Genomic DNA, 14,425 nt, shown 5'->3' with positions numbered 1-14,425 from the left:
TGCGCTGAGTCTCCTGGATACATCTTCAATCAATCTCAAGCAGCGCCATCCTTTTTTTAGTTTATTTAGTTTAGACATTATTGTTGAGTGCTTCCTTATTGTTTTATATTTTTATTAGTGGCACAGTAGATTAGGTTGACAAAAGTTATATGTTCAACTTTTGTTAAATTCTAATATTTAGGGTAATATAAGAAGGCAAACAAAAAACATTTACTAAGGAAAAACATTTCCATTGAAACCAATAGGATTTTCTCCTTTACTAAAGCTGGTGCAGCATTTTTGCATGATTTGTGACCCCAACTTTGCGGCCAGGATTCTCTGATAAATTATCCCCATATGTCACAAAGGGGAAGGGGGAGGGGCAGGGGACAGGGGGTGTCCTTTCTGACCCCAGTAATGACAATAAGATTTCTACTTTGATCAATGCTCCTCCAATGTTTTCACAAATGAAAGGGGGATGCCCTGTATGTGAAACAAGTGGTGTAATTATCCCAAACCCTTCAGTTGTGGAAGCAGGGCCACCGACAGCTTTCCCGGGACAAGACTTTCCACCTGCTCCCCCCCCTCCCCCTGTCAGCGAATCTGCAAGTCTCCTCCTCTTTCTTTTACACTCCCCCTCTCACTTTCCTCCTCTCTCTGTCTCTCTCACACACACACTACCCCAATTCTTTCTCTTACTCCTCTCTTTCTCACTCCCTGGTCTTCCCTTCTTTCCACCCCCCTTTCCTTCTTTCTCTCTTTCTCTACCTTCCCCTTCTTTCTCTCGCTCTCCACCCCCTCTCTCTCTCACTTTGCCCCTCTCTCGTCTTTATCTCTCCCCGCCTCCTTCTTCTCTCTCCCCCATCCCCATCTTACTTTCTCCCCCTCCTTCATCTGTCACTCTCCCCATCGCTCTCTCCCTGCACTCTTTCGCTCTCCCTCATCCTCTTTCTTTCTCTCACCATCTCTCACTCTCCCTCCCCATCTCTCTCCCACGTAATTTCTCGCCCCACTCTCCCTCCATTTCTCCCCCATTCTCACTCACACTCTGCCCCCTTCTTTCCCCCACACAACTCCCTCCATCCCCATGTTTCTACACCACCACACTTCTCCCCATGTATTTCTTACCCACCTCACTTTCTCCTCCATGTATATCTCCCTCCCACTCACTCCCCATCTATATCTCACCCCTCACATGTATTTCCTCCCTACATATATTTCTCCCCCTACCTCACTCTCCCCAATGTATATCTTCCCCTCACTCACTCTCCCCTCACTCACTCTCCCCTCATGTATTTCTTCCCCCACACACTCTAACTCCATATATTCCCCCTTTACTCCTCCCCACATGTACTGTATTTCTCATCCTCACATGTATATCTTTACCAACACGCACTCTCCCCCCTTCCCCCCCCCCCACTCTCCCATGTATTTCTCCCTCCCTTCTGTCTCTTTCTAAAAATTTAGCCTCAGGGGGTAAGGCCTCTGTGTCCTACAGCAGAGGAGTGATGGGACCCCACAGCCAAATGCAAAAGTTGCGTCCGACTTCTGAGAGGGCCGAACCTCCAGAATCATCCACTTTGTAGTGGTTAGGGGGCCCCGCAGAGGAGTAGAGCTGGGGCCCGACTTTTGGATGCCATGGCGGTGCGTCACTAGAAGCCGCTGGAGACAAGTTAGGGAATTTGCAGAAGCTTTGTGTGCTCCCCTGCATTTATTTTAAATGCTTTGGGGAAAGAGTGTGGGGCCTCTGTAAGCGCCCCCCCACCCACTTTGCGCACCCCTGTGATATACCAATGATCACAGTCCACTAGGACCCAATTGATACAGTTACAGTGCCATTTTTAACATGCTAAAATTAGGTGCTTGATGCATTAAAAATTATATACGTATAAATATTTTAAAATATGTTTTTAACATTTCATGTTTCCAAGGTATCCAAATGCTTTAGGGGTTTATTTTTATATTTTTGGTGATAAAACTGTTTGGCAATTATCAAATCAAGTGGTAAACTGAATATCCCTTTTTGTTTTTTTTTAGTTGTAAAGAAATTATGGTGCCATAATTACGCAAACTGTCACGGATGCTCACTACAACCTGGACTGGACCACAGGGCTGAGGCGGGGACATATATGACCACCGCCCTAAGCCACGGGATAGGTCCGGATTGCAGAGTCAGGGATGTGTAGCTGGGTCAGGGAAGGAGAGTGGAGAGAGTAGAGGATACTTGCCGTGGTCCGGGGTTGGAGAGTGTAGAATGGTCGTAGTCCGTAAGCCGATGTCGTGGAGTGGATATGGTAGAAGTCCGTTCAACAACCATGGTCCAGGTGGAATAAAGAAGAGGCAGGTCAGGCACAAGCAGGGTCACAACAGAAATACTGATAGGAACAGAGACAGGTACTTAGGCTGCAAATGAGCACGGTGCATAGACAAGGGTCTATGCTCAGCCTCAAACAGAGGACTGAATGAGTATAAATACAGAAGGGAACCAATGAGGGAGAAGAAGGGAGGAGTGGTTAAATGTAGGTAGAGTGGTGATAGGCCAAGGCTGGATGTAGTCCAGGTGTAGCCCAGCTGAGGCCACTGTAGGATTTAACTTGTTTGTGATGTGCACGAGCGTGCGGCTCGTGCATCTGTATGTGCCGTGCGATGCGCCGAGATGCGTGCGCAGGTGGGACTCCCCGCACGCTCCGGAAGGCAGAAGTGATGTGCCGAGGGCACGTGAGGTAGGCGTGGGCCCGGCAGTACAGCCGTGTCACTTGCTGCGGCGGGATGCAACCACAGGTAAGCGGTGTGATGCGCCGAGAGGGCGTGCCCCCGGTGCGACCCTGACACAAACAGATAAACAAGTAGCTCATAAGCCTGAACCCACTGGCCCCAAATATGTACTGTAAATAAGCAAAAGAATCACTTTAAGGGTGAATCCTTTCAAGTCGTTTAACTATGTTGACTCCCTGCTTGGGAATGCCCGTGTTTTGATTCCTCTGCTTCTTCACTCCATAGAAAGTAAGAGTACAATCTGGGAAAAAAAGCACATTCAAAAAAGGAACTTAATGAGGCAATTTTGTGTGCAATTTTTTAAATTTTGAATATACAGTAGGATTGAAGCTGTGGGTCTCCGGAGCTGAACTCCATTCATTTCAGCTTCGGGGACCCTCTGCTTCTGGAGATACTAACTTCCAATTAGGTGCCGGTAGCTGCTCTCCTCGGCTGCCAGGGATCACATAATGGCCGCTGTTCAAAGATTTTGCGCTCTGCGGACCAATAGGTAGCAGGGACATCATCGGTGAGGCTTCCTATTGACCCATGTAACGCGGGACCGTTAAACTTTAAAGAACTGCTTGCTCGGCCAGAGCGGCCTACTTTGGAGGTAAGTATCTCCGGAAGCCGGAGTGTCCCCGGAGCTTAAATGAATGGGGTTCTGCTCCGGGGGAGACCCCCTACTTCAATCCTATATAAAAAAAAATTGCAAAACACATTTGCAGGCTTGGATTGCGTCCAAAAAAGGATTTTTACACCGATATTACTCTAAGTCAGAAAAACACTGAAGAATTTGACTTAGAAGAATGTTCTGGGGAAATTATTGGGCCGACAAAATGAGTCTCCACTTTTCACTATCCCCTTGTAATGCACAAACTATACATTTAAGCTTTGATAATGATCACAATATCTAAAGTTCTTTTCAATGACCTTTTCATTAATAACCCCTTTGCTGCTGGAAAACCGGCAGCACTCTTCCAGGATCACGACCATGCGATCACTCGCAGTAGTGATGACGTGGTCGCGACCAGCCTGCAGTGACGTGAACGGCAGTGGAGGGCTGTCTGCTGGAGCGGTAAATGTGATCACTCCCTATAAAACGAGCCAGTCCTCGTCATATTCAAGGAATGTCCTATGGAGAAAAACCCCATTGCTGCCACGCATTGCTTTACAATGCTCCCTCTGGCAGAAGAGGTATTCAAGGTGAAATCCCATTGACTCTCAACACACACAACAATGTTCAAAAGCCATCTCTCCCCATCTCTCCCCATTGCCGCAAAAAAACTTCCCTGAACTTTTCTAATACGAAGTAACTGCAACGCGCCACCAAAACGAAGAAGGAGGATGACTTGGATACAAAAAACTGCTTTATTGGATCCTTGACACCTAGACCGACATGTTTCGCTCTTACGGCGCTTTCTCGAGGTCCCTCTTCGCTTTGGTGGAGCGTTGCAGTTTCTTCATTTTTGCTCTGCTTTACCTTCACAGACGGCACACCGGAGGATAACGATCAGACCCAAAATTCAAGCCGATTTAGGTATATCTGACTCTGTGTGGCTATAGTCATTTACCTTATGGGAGGCAACATATGGATTAGTGTTGTACCGGGTAGTGATTTTGAAAAAATGAAACGGGTAACAGGGACCCGGACAAAATCAATAGTTCCACCCAGCCGGTTACCCGGTTACCCGGTTACCCGGTTTGGCACTTACCTGCAGGGTGGCAGCGACATCTAGGAACAGCAGCAGCGGTCCTGTGGCGGTGGTAGCATCAGAAGTGTCTTCAGCCGGCGTGGGAGCTGCAGGAATCCATTCCACAGCACCGCAGCAGGTAAGCAGTGTGTGTGTGAGCCGCCGGGGAACCATGTGACCGGAGCAGGAAATGGAGCATTCCTATTGGACAGACGGCTGTCCAATAGAACGCTCCTGCTCGGTCACATGGTTCCCCGGCGGCTCACACACACACTGCTTACCTGCTGCGGTGCTGTGGAATGGATTCCTGCAGCTCCCACGCCGGCTGAAGACACTTCTGATGCTACCACCGCCACAGGACCGCTGCTGCTGTTCCTAGATGTCGTCCGTCGCTGGCTGAAAGGTAAGAAAGGTAAGTGATGTGATGATTTTCAGCTACCCTGACATTACCCGACGCCGAGTATTACCCGGTGCCGGGCCCACTTCTCAGTTGCTTGTCCGGGTAATGTCCGGGTAGCTGGAAATGTGCCGGGTAACGCCGGGTACCCCCTGTTTAGGGGGGTGTTTACCAAGTATTTAAAGGACATATAAGAAAATTTTACGCCATTTATATTTCCTGGATGCTGCACGCTCTTATGAGTGGTGCCAGGTAGGCCTTATCTTATTCTCTACCTCTGGATACCCCCGCAAGTATACCCCACATAAATATTTATGGGCCTGATCCTATCCATATATTTGATACATAGTATCTCACGTTTCAAGGAGACCTCTACAGTCTCTTTTTTGCTGCTGGAATATTTTTCGAGCCACAGATTTCTACTAAACTCTCAATCTCAACTTTTCTAGAAAAGGAAATGGTCCCTCTGAAAATCACGGCTCTCTGGGATAAAACAACATGGCAGGAAGGGTAACATGAAGCTGTAACGCCAGTCTGATAAAGCCACTGCCCTCACTTGGGAGGTATTGCTTACAGCAAGCTCTTTTATATACAAATAATGCACATAAGCTGTGTTTTCTATGCCAAGAAATATGTACAAATGTATTTCATTATTGAAATACAAATAGAGTATATTGAATCTTTAGCCAGATTAAATTATATTCACAGTAATCAGTTAAATGGGTTGTTTTTGCCCTAAATGAAAGAAAACGGCCAGTCTTGCTAAAAAAAACAAAAAAACAAAGTGCTACAAAAACCAATAATGTAAATAGATTGCCAAATAAAAATGTTTACGTTTCACTGGCAGCTGTTCAAGAATTAATGACAAATGCTACACAACCCAATAAGCTCTTTCTTTTACAGATTGATTCCCTCAATTATAGCTATGTGCTCCGGTCATGCACGCTGATCAAGGAGAGATCTGAAGGAAAACCCCTTCAGTCTCTTACAGTATGTGGTGCTGTGGGCAGCATTGATGAAATGTGCGTTTATTTGGGAAAAAGTACTCAGTGTCCAATATATAGGGGAAAAGTGACACTTCCCCACAAAAGAATGCGGGATAGTAGTTTGTCTGAAGGTTCACTTAGGAACAGGCTGGACATTATCGGACTGTGGGAAACTGTTTGTGAGAGAGCAAGGAATGACAGATTACTCTAATCATTTGTTATTTAGACTTCCATCTACAAGAAGTATTACACAAACCACATGGGTTGTGTATGTATCAGTTCCCAAAATGGGCTTAATCATCCATCACATGGTATATCAGCACACTGTAACTTCCCATAGTTAACATTTACAAAGTTCACCTCCTTTTATCAGACCCTTGAGGGGTAGGGGAAGGGCAATTCAGCTCCCAATCGTAAACCCGTAGCCTAACATATCGTTAGCAGATGTAGGGTTAAATGTAAGCAGTTAGTCCAATAAACTAAGAATTACATTCGCCTACGCAGGGCTGCTTGTCATATGAAGTCACTTATGATTGTTATATATCTGTTGGATGAAGGCCTAAGATTCCATACACAAATGCTCCTAAGTGACACACAGCACAGATAGCCAGGTCTTTATTCAGAAAGGAAATGATAACTGTTTGTCTAAGAGCTGGATGAGGAGGGGGGGGGGGAGGGAGCAGAGAGCGGGATGGGGGTGAGGCCTCTCCATCCGGCCATTACAGCCAACAAAGAGATGCCTTCAGATCTTATATTCTAACCCCTAACACCTCCTCCTGCCCAAGTACTACAAGCCAACACAGAGCTCCCTGTTGTCTCCCCCCTCGCTTCTTATATCCTAGTGGAAAATCAATCACTTTCAAAAGAAATGGGCCACAGCATCTGAAGCAGAATATATATTTATAAAGGAAAGATGTCTGCTATCCTTCTGGAGTAACACAGACGATAGAATACGGATGATTTTTATCCTACAAACACAATAAGGTCCAGTGACCCCATGTCAATTGATAGGGATGTCAAATATAGCATTAAAACCTCCATTGTTGGGGGTTGGGAAACAAGGCTGTACTAAGGCCATTTAATAACATTAAAAAAATAAGTTAACATGTTTACAAAATTTGCAAAGCAGAAAACGACAGTAAATAAAGCAACACATACCAAGCAACAATGTTTCTTTTGCACAATCATAAAATGCCGTTTTAACATTGTATCGCTATTTTTCATGCAGCGATTTGCTAATACAAACACAAAGTTACTTTTTTAATTTTCCCAATTACTATTTTAAATATTTATACTTCACTCTTTTTTTTCTAGCATCTCACAATTCATTTGGTGTTGTTTTTGGCTACCGGTACTTTTTTCCTGTAGTTTTTCACCACTTTACACTAGAATCTTTATCCAGATTGTAACCGGAAAAACCCACTCACCATCAACACACTTCTTACCAGTGTTAGGCACCTCTTAACATACTGTTATAGTACAGTATATGTCAACATCATATACATTTCTGTGACCATACACATTTCCTAAAACATCTATTTCTCTCCTTTTCTCTCCACACTAGAGTGAACTAACCATAATTATTTTCCTCACCCACATACATAAAACCCATGCAGATTGCTCGTAAGAAAACCACACAGTGTGTAAATCAAACTCACTGCTGTCAGACTTTACTGCTAGAGACGCATGACCAATTTTTATTCTAAAAATACATAGCATTTTGTTTTTGTTGCTCATCTCGACATTGCAGGAAATCAAATTCCATTAATCAGTTCACTTGCTTTCAACACTTCATTATTTTAGCAATCTGGGAGAACTTCAGCCTCTGCACCACCCAGATGGATTGTAAGCTTTTGGGGTCAGGGTCTCGCTTTACCATTTACCTGTTGCACTTGTCTGTCATGTTATTGTAATGTTGTAAAGTGCTGCGTATTTTGTTGGTGCTACAGTATATACATAAAAGTATACATGCATACAGATATACATGCACATGAGCTCCCAGGTGCTCTGGATCCGTTAGCTGTCTTATATAACTCCCTCCTACGCTTTTCAGGATGATATAGTCATCCTCTAATCCTAGCGGTTTATAGAACAGGATGCAGGAGGGGCGAGTGGGGCATGGTTGAGAGATGGGGGGGAGGGGTGCATGGTTGAGAGATGGGGGGGACATGGTTGAGAGATGGGAGGCATGGTTGAGATATGGGGGGCATGGTTGAGAGATTGGGGTACATGGTTGAGAGATGGGGGGACATGGCTGAGAGATGGGGGGACATGGCTGAGAGATGAGGGGACATGGTTAAGAGATGGGGACATGGTTGAGAGATGGGGACATGGTTGAGAGATGTGGGGACATGGTTGAGATATGGGGGGACATGGTTGAGCTATGTGGGTATATGGTTGAGAGATGTGGGGACATGGTTGAGAGATGTGAGGACATGGTTGAGAGATGGGGAGGACGTGGTTGAGAGATGGGGGGACATGGTTGAGGTATGGGGGGACATGGTTGAGGTATGGGGGGACATGGTTGAGGTATGGGGGGGCATGGTTGAGGTATGGGGGGACATGGTTGAGAGATGTGAGGACATGGTTGAGGTATGGGGGGACATGGTTGAGAGATGGGGAGGACGTGGTTGAGAGATGGGGGGACATGGTTGAGGTATGGGGGGACATGGTTGAGGTATGGGGGGGGCATGGTTGAGGTATGGGGGGGCATGGTTGAGGTATGGGGGGACATGGTTGAGAGATGGGAAGGACGTGGTTGAGAGATGGGGGGCATGGTTGAGAGATGAGGGGACATGGTTGAGAGGGGAGGACATGATCGAGATATGGGGGGGGGCTGAAAAGGGGAGATCATGAGGAAATAAGGTCAGATTAATTTGGATCTATATATTTCCACATTAAATAGACGTGCTGGTGATGAGCTAAACCCTCCCAGACGCACATCGAGTCTGAAAACGTTACAATGAAACCCTGGATCAAAGTCAAAGAAGAGGACAGTGAAATCTTATAAAAAATAGAAACAATGTAACAACGCAAACGTAGCAATAGGAATATAGTATTGCAAATACTTACAGACTGCCTGCCCACTGCAACTGCCATGCTGCTGCTTTCCAAGCTGTGCAAGAATAATACAATGCAGCCAGACCATGCGATCCTTCCCAGATGCTGCTGCTCCTGCTGCTGCTGCTGCTGCTGCTGCTGCTGCTGCTGCTGCTATTGCTCGGCTCAGCACTGCCACCCTCCTCCTCCTCACTCACTACTGCTGCTGCTCATCCAGTGCTGGAGGAACATGGCCACCACAGGGGAGGGTCAGTGCATCGCAGAAAAAGGGGGGTGAGGGGAACTAACAGGGAGGAAAAGCTCAACAACCAACCAGAGTTCCTCATCGACTTCTGTCCTAGAGAGAATAAAAATGTTTTTACACCGTTTTGCAATCTGTGATAAACCATGGTGTGGAAACAGAAGGATGTTTCTTTCACTGGGTTATGTGCCACCCCCCTTTCATGTTACAGAGTGGTGCAGGTTCTGGTGGCTGCAGAATAGTTTGGAGATGTGTATTTATCTTCTTCTCTATCAGTTGATTGTTAATGCTGGCTGAGGGCAAAGCTCTCTATGTTTAAGGGAAGGGCATTCATTACCTGGCCATTAATGGAGGAATGGAAATCCTGAAATGAGGCCAAGGATGATTGATACAATGTTGACCACTATACAGTGTGATTCATGCCTGGAACTGTAACCAGAGGCAGGATTCCATCATTAACTTTCTTTTTAGCCTGTTATACTAAATATATTCTGTGGTTGGAAGCAGGGTGGTGTTGTAGCAGCACTTTGTTTTAATTAAAATCCTTAGCTCCCACTGCTTTTTAGTGAAAGTGAATCCATTATTAATGAAGAGGTCTCTCTTTTTGGCCCTGTACTTAGCCGCTGTACATTAGTTAGTACAGACATAATCTATATTTTTGGTGTCTGAGGCACAGGGAGATAAAGTGACTTGTCACAAGGAGCTGGCATCGGGATTTGAACTCCTTCCCCCTCATTTGCATGGGAGTTAGTGGGTGCTAAACGATAGCACCCATTAGCAAATATGTGTCTCTGTGCTATTATTATTAGTAGTATTGATTTTGAATAAAACATTATTTTTTAACTTGCCTACAAAAAGCTTTGCTCTTTTGCAATGAGGCACACAGCCACTGCTTTTCAATGACTAGCAAGTTGGTCTTATTAATGATCAATTTTCATGCTTCTAAACAGAGTGTGGCATCTTTAAAGCTGCAGACCAAGCAATATCCTACATGTTTTTTTTTTTATAAATCAATTCTGTATTATGAGAGTATACTTGTAGCATTTTTTTAAACAACTCTGAATTACATTTTTTATGTATTATAATGTAACAAGCCATTTTTAGTTTCTATAACAACCCTTTACAAAGTCACAGAGTCAATACTCCTCTGCAGTCATTTAGTGAACCCCTGAGCCGAATCTTCGCCAATCGATCACAGGAGAACGGATCGATCAGCAACTTAGCTAATTACTTATCATTGTGTGGATTGTATTGATTTACATACAGGCATACCCCGGTTTAAGGACACTCACTTTAAGTACACTCGTAAGCAAGGACATATAACCCAATTGGCAAAAGGCAGCTCACGCATGCTCCTGTCAGCACGTCCTGAACAGCAATACCAGCTCCCTACCTGTACTGAACCTGTGCGCAAGCGGGGAGACTATAGAGCCTGTTACAAATGTGTTATTTACATCAGTTATGCACGTATATGATGATTGCCGTACAGTACATGCATCCATAAGTGGGAAAAAGGTAGTGCTTCATTTTAAGTACATTTTCGCTTTACATACATGCTCTGATCCCATTGCGTATGTTAATGTGGGGTATGCCTGTATTAAAGGGGGGAAAAACTCAGCTGGGGCTGCTGCTTTAAAAGTGCTGGTACTGATTCTGATTTCAAGAAATTATATCTTGCTAAACATTATGGCAAAGATATTTGGATTTCATTGAAAGATTAATACAGTATTTCTGCATTTTGCAAATGGAAAAGGAAAATATATCTACGTGTCATTAAAAATGAAGTGGACTGGTAAATTTGGAAATTAAAAAAATTGTGGATGGTCTCTTGAAATGGGAAAAATTTTCGCTAAAGTTCGAATTCGTGGCAAAAACACAAAATGTTCACATTCTCCAATATTCTCAAAAACCACCTGAGTTCGAAAATAACCACCACTTAAAAAATTAATACTTGAAAAATGGGAAATAAATTAATCGCTGGCTGGCTTTTTCACCGCAAAAAAACCCCACAGTTTGTACGGCACCATTGGACAAATTTGGTCACACCATGGTCCATGGTGGCCTATTGCAGTTCCACAGAGAAATATACCAATGGGAGGTCTAAAACCATGAAGTGTAAATAATAGGGTTTGAGGCTTTAGCCATACACATGAAGGAAAGAATTGTAATGGTGTCTAATGCAACTTATAATGGAAACAAAGTGAAAGCATATTATATTGCCATGTAACAACCTTTATAATCACTGACATGCTTTCCACTGAAATTATGTTTATGGTTGATTCCCAAGGCCCAAATGCTGAACTATGAAATGTACATCTACAAACCACACCTAATATACATTGGTAACTGTACAGTTGTCTACTGCCACCTAACTGAAGAAAGAATAATGCAGCGTTTCCTATGTTGCTGGGATGAGCTAAAAAACGGTTTCCACGACACCAATATTGTGGCTATTTTTAAAATGTGTGTTTTTTTTACATTATGATTTCTGCAAAATAGAAATATACTGCGAGATTTCACAATTATTAATAAAATATAAAAAATGAAGAAAAAGCAAGGCAACGGCAACTTGTGCAAAAAAGATATTTATAGGTTTAGTTACCAGTTTACTGCCTGGATTTTCAAAGATGGCGCATGCAGAAGCGTCAACATCATCCGTCGCAGCTTCTCGTTGGCCCAGGGAACCGCAGGATTTTGGAGCCATTTCGATTTTCCAACAGGAACTTTAACACTGTCAACTAAAAGTGTAAGTATCTCAGGAACTAGGGGGTTTCCGGTTGTGAGAATGGGATGCAGGCTCCGGCCAAGAGTTTGATTCAGACTTGCTGCAACCTTTCTTCATCAGCTCCTGCTGTGTGCACTCTGCACAGCAACGAATGAACACTCTGGTTTCACTTTCAGCCTCTGCTGACCAGCAGTCCACCGATTGGCTGATTCACCCTTTATATGCTCAGTCTTTGCCTCTGCAATTTGGCTGAGCATAATACTTTGTTTCTTGTGACGTTGTGCTGGTCGCAAGTACTCTGTTGTTTATTGTCCTGCCTTGCTTTGCCTTGTCTGTTCTGCCTTGCAGTCTCACCTGATCATTGACCACGGATATCCATCTACTATACTACAATTTCCTGTCCTCGACCTCGGCCAAGTGACACCTACTATCCTCCTATCTCCTACCCCTGACCACGGCGAGAATACTTACTACTCGACTTCTCCTACCCTGACCCGGCTACACGACTATGAACCTGCACACCGGGCGTGGCCGATTGGCTCCAGGTCGGTGTTTACCAATCCCCACCTCAGCCTCGCGGTCCCGTCTTGTTTGTGGCGAGCACTCATTACACCGGTTCAGCTCTGTTCAAATATTATATTAGAAAGAAAAAATGAGTAGGCATTATTGCTACTTTAGGAACCGTGCCATCCCTTAGGAATTTATTGTGACTTCATCGAGCCCCGGGTCCCAGTCCACTTATCCTACTGTAACGGTGTTTCCCCCACCCGATGGGAGATTCTGCCATTACAGCGTGTGTGGTGCATGATACCTGTTGGTAAGCATGAGGGCTGAGTCGTCCGTCGTTGTTTGTGGGGACACAGGACAGGTTTCTGGGGTACATACCCCACATGGTTCTCTAGCAGTACAGCGCCTCCATCTGCTGCAGGCTCCAGATGAATGGAGGCGATCTCCCACAATAGAAATACTCCCTCTCCTTCCCCAGTAAGATCACACACCAGACAGGAGGTATATGAAACAGGAACGGCTTTATTGGGTCAGCACTCACAATCACGGAAGTGGCCTGCCCAAAACAGTATCTGAGACAACTACCTAGCTGTAGGATGGTCCCTGGACATCCACTACGGGTCAAGGACACGGCACCTGTCCTTGCTCTTCCCTGCCCCTCTAGCAGGAGCAGGGGAAAGGTACACACTCACTCTCCTCCGAGGGGAAGAAGAACAGAAAAGGCCCAATGTTCAGGCACTCTGCTTTGTGACCTGCCTCTCTCAAGTGGGGAGAGGCACACCTCCCAAATTTGGGTGGCAATCCCCCTTAAGTACAGCCAGGAGGAGGGCACCAGGTCTGACCCAGTATTTGATATACTCAGGCCTAGTTCCACTTCCTCCCCCTGTCACTCAAGGGTACTGCAGCGAGTGGGGAAAACCCATGATTAGTACTGGCAGGCCTGCTCTTACCAGGGCTTACAGCCAGGGAGGGCAGACTGGTAGCCAAAAATCAGTCCTGACTACACTACGTACAGGTTTTTATATATTAAAGACGCTATCTCGGTCAAACAAAGGTATTTCTTTTTTTATCTTCAAAAGGACAAAGAAAAGCGCATACCACGGTGAAGTAAAGAATATATTAAAATTCACATAAAATGACAGATGTACACTCCCAAACATATGTTTGTAATAAGAGTGTATGGCTTATCCTTTGTTCCCGTGACAGCGCTCGCTATGGATATGACTGTCGGCATCTCTTTGGTGTCAGTACCCGGGTCATTTCCGGGTTCGCCAAGTCACACGTTTGTCAGCGCGATAACATCCACACGTTGTCAGGGTAGTGGCTGGCCAATCGGTGCTTTCTTTAACATGTTTCCAGACTGCCTGGTCGCTTCTTCAGAAAGAATAAGGTACAGATGGTTTTCATCTGATCAAGGGGATTGTACTGCAAAACGTTATGCCATTGCCTCACCACCGTAGGCATGCTGTTGCTCTGTCATTATTTTTCGTTATGATAATCTTTTTTTAACGATATTATTTCTTCTTTCTGTTTCCACATAGATGGGTATATAAAGATCTTTCCTATGTTCTAGAAATAGGTTCTGAAGGAATAGAGACACATCTGGGCACACAGACTTTGCTTCTTTAGCTATTTCATTTAGACAGAGAAACCAACGTTTCGACTGCCACGCAGTGTTAATCAAGGTGAGGGCTATGGCGGTCCTCACTCCTCTTCTCCTGTCGCCTTCCTCTGCCACTCCAATCTCCACTGCTGGGCTCGGTCATCCTCTCCCACGGTCCTCCTCCACCAAAGCCAGGTAGGCAGCAGCATTGTTAAGGGGTGAGAGGACAGGGGATGAGAGGCGGGGGGGGGAAGGTTGAGAGAGAGGATGAGGAGGGAGGGTGAGAGAGATGACGAGGAGGGGGGTGAGAGAGAGGATGAGATGGCGGGTGAGAGAGATGAGGAGGAGGGGGTGGGAGAGAGGATGAGGAGGGGCTGAGAGAGAGGACGAGGAGGGGGGTGGGTGGGAGAGAGGATGAGGAGGGGGGGTAAGAGAGGATGAGATGGGGGAAGTATTAATCGTAGTCTAAAAAGATAAAA

General features: G+C 45.2%; 1 protein-coding gene across 10 annotated transcripts in view; it reads right to left on the bottom strand.

Moving 5' to 3' along the window:
- The window catches only part of SEPTIN11 (septin 11), a 335,103-nt gene extending 326,027 nt beyond the window's left edge, over positions 1-9,076 (bottom strand). For 9 of the 10 annotated variants that reach the window (XR_012802506.1, XR_012802471.1, XR_012802469.1 and 6 more), the window contains exon 1: positions 8,883-9,075. Coding sequence is in view for 5 of the 10 variants with exons in the window: in XM_075606789.1 (XP_075462904.1) it covers positions 8,883-8,909 (27 nt within the window). In the remaining 5 variants the exon portion in view is untranslated. Of the gene's footprint in view, positions 1-8,882 lie in introns of all 10 variants that reach the window. The other variant, XM_075606783.1, reaches the window with a different exon arrangement.
- Between the last annotated feature and the right edge of the window lie 5,349 nt (positions 9,077-14,425).

Source organism: Ascaphus truei, chromosome 1 (genome assembly GCF_040206685.1).
Source record: "Ascaphus truei isolate aAscTru1 chromosome 1, aAscTru1.hap1, whole genome shotgun sequence".
In the NCBI taxonomy this organism is placed as follows: Eukaryota; Metazoa; Chordata; class Amphibia; order Anura; family Ascaphidae; genus Ascaphus; species Ascaphus truei.
The sequence above is the reverse complement of the archived record's forward strand: the minus strand, read 5'-3'. Positions and strand labels throughout refer to the sequence as shown.